General features: G+C 38.5%; 1 protein-coding gene across 1 annotated transcript; it reads right to left on the bottom strand.

Annotated features, from left to right (window-relative positions):
* Positions 1–271: 271 nt before the first annotated feature.
* Positions 272–1,871, bottom strand: LOC149256552 (nuclear transport factor 2-like). The gene is made up of 2 exons (XM_089455405.1): positions 1,134–1,871; positions 272–1,087 (listed from the first exon to the last, which is right to left on the bottom strand). Exons 1-2 carry the CDS (start codon positions 1,869–1,871, stop codon positions 272–274), a joined length of 1,554 nt encoding a protein of 517 aa, XP_089311531.1.
* Positions 1,872–2,365: the final 494 nt, after the last annotated feature.

Here is a 2,365-nt window from a genome sequence, read left to right as displayed (position 1 = left end):
TGCGCGGAAAGGAATTATAATAAAATCAATTTTCTTTTAAATTTTTTTGAAACTATATAAATAATCGTATATATTTTTCTTATTAATTTTTATTTAACTTTTCATTTACCCTTCCTTCACTTCACTTCAACATTTGTCTCACCATCAAATAAAATAAAATAAAATTCATAAATAAAAGTAATTATTATTACACTATGTAGCCATTGTTTGACGTGCAGGCAAGGAACCTCCTACAGCTCTGTTGTTGTTTGCAAAATCACTTCTCCCTATACTATTTTTGGCCATTCTCTCGCTTATAGATATAAGCTCGACGATGATTGATTAGAATAGGAGATGCTTGTATAGCAGTTTGTGCCGAAACTGCTTCTTTAAACTCCACAAACCCATAACAGGCTTGGGCTCCTGGCCTGTTCCTAACTTGGACACCAGAAGGCTTTATTGCGCCAAACTTTTTCATCTCTTCCTCGAGTTGGGAAGGGGTAATTTTTGCAGCCAAGTTGTTGACAAAAACAGAACACTGGCCAGTTCCTTTTGCAATGTTGTAATTACTACCACTGAATCTGAAAGGAGTGGACTTGCCAGTTGGTTTTTCATTTTGGCTGACAGATACTTTACATCCTCGAATTAGAATAGGGGAAGACTGTAGTGCAGTTTGGACTGAAGCTGCTTCTACAAATTCTACAAAACCAAAACAAGGTCGACCTCCTGGCCTACTCCTAACTTGAACGCCACAAGGTTTTACGGCCCCAAACTTCTCCAACTCTTCTTCAACCTGGGGAGGAGTAATATTCAGAGGTAAGTTGTCGATAAAAACAGAGCATTTACCGTTTCCACCTGCAGTGCTGTAATTAGCTGGCGTATTGACAGGAGTAGAATTAGAATTTGGTGAAAGTTGAGGAGAATTTGGCCGAGCCCTGGTTCTGGTTATGGTTCTCACAAGAGGTGGTTTCTTAATTGCAACAGTCGGTTGTTGTGCTGCATTTTTCTTAAGAATGGAAGCATAGGACTCTTTGGGTGCTTCTTGAACTACAACTGGAGTTTTAGCTGGCCCTCCATTCTGAGCTGCATCTGCATCTTGCTTCTTGAACTGCAACTGGAGTTTCTTGAACTGCAACTGGAGTTTCTTGAACTACAACTGGAGTTTCTTCTTCTTGAACTGCAACTGGAGTTTCCTTCTTCTTGAGTTTCTTGGGCATGAATTTCTGAAAATGTTCAATTGCTGATTCTTGTGGGACTTCACTCTGCGGCATGTCATTTTCGTTTTCGTGAACCCCATCAGCAATCTCCTCCACCACCGCCGTGGATGGCTCAATCGCACCATTCTCAGCTTGAGCTGATTCAGCGAATGGTTGAAAGTTAACAACTGGCTCTGGCTCTGGCTCTGAGACGGGATTGGGATTGGGATTGGGATTGGGATTTGGTTTGATTGAATATTCAACAAAATTTTTCTTTTCATCCAACTCGTATCTAACCACATCATTCAATACAAAGTAGCCCCCCCTTTCCTGAGGAGCCAGGAAAAAGAACTGAGTGAAAGAGGTTCGCGTTCCACTGTTGTTCTTAAAGGTAATTGATCCACTTACACAAACTATTACTCCATTGTAATATGACGCCTGGGAATCAACTGCCTTGATCTCCACATTTAACGCACTGTATTCCGTAGACGTTATCAGGTGATTGATAGCCTCCACAGTTGTTACTGAGAGCAATTTTCCATTGGAGTCTGGGCGACCAACTGTGCTGCAATCCTTATAAAATCTGTATAGCGATTGCGGTGATAGAACAAGATCTTTGTAATAATTCTTCACAAACACATCTACATCATCAGAAGCAGAAGCAGAAGCAGAAGCAGCAGAATGTTGTGTGGCCATTGAATCCCCTTACAGAATTAATTCAATTCAATTCGTTCCAAGTAAGTTAAACCACAGAGCCCAATTAAACCCAGATCTTCGTGACAACTCACAACTCCTCCTATGCGGGTGCTCGCTCTTGCTCTTTGTCATTTAACTTTGCAAGATCGAGACGTGAGAACCATATTTATACCCAATTGTGAAAGCACATGAAAGAATTTTGTTTGCTCTCTGGTCATCGCGTCGGCTCCGTCCACATAGTTTTTATTTATTTTTTAATCCCCTAAATAAACAACATCAACATCACATTGTTTTTTTTTTTTTTTTAATCCCGTTAGTTTTTATTTATTTATTTTTTAATAAGATAAATAAACAACATCTACCACTACCACCTAATTAATTTTTTGTTTTTGTCTTAATTATACAAAAACAAATAAATAGAATAGAATAACAAACAAATTGTATAAAATAGTTTGTAATACCAAATATTTAAAAATATAAAATTTGTCAAACTT

This window comes from Pinus tabuliformis, chromosome 7 (genome assembly GCF_031772625.1).
Source record: "Pinus tabuliformis cultivar Carrire ecotype Pingquan chromosome 7, CPIR1, whole genome shotgun sequence".
NCBI classification, from domain to species: Eukaryota; Viridiplantae; Streptophyta; class Pinopsida; order Pinales; family Pinaceae; genus Pinus; species Pinus tabuliformis.
The sequence above is the reverse complement of the archived record's forward strand: the minus strand, read 5'-3'. Positions and strand labels throughout refer to the sequence as shown.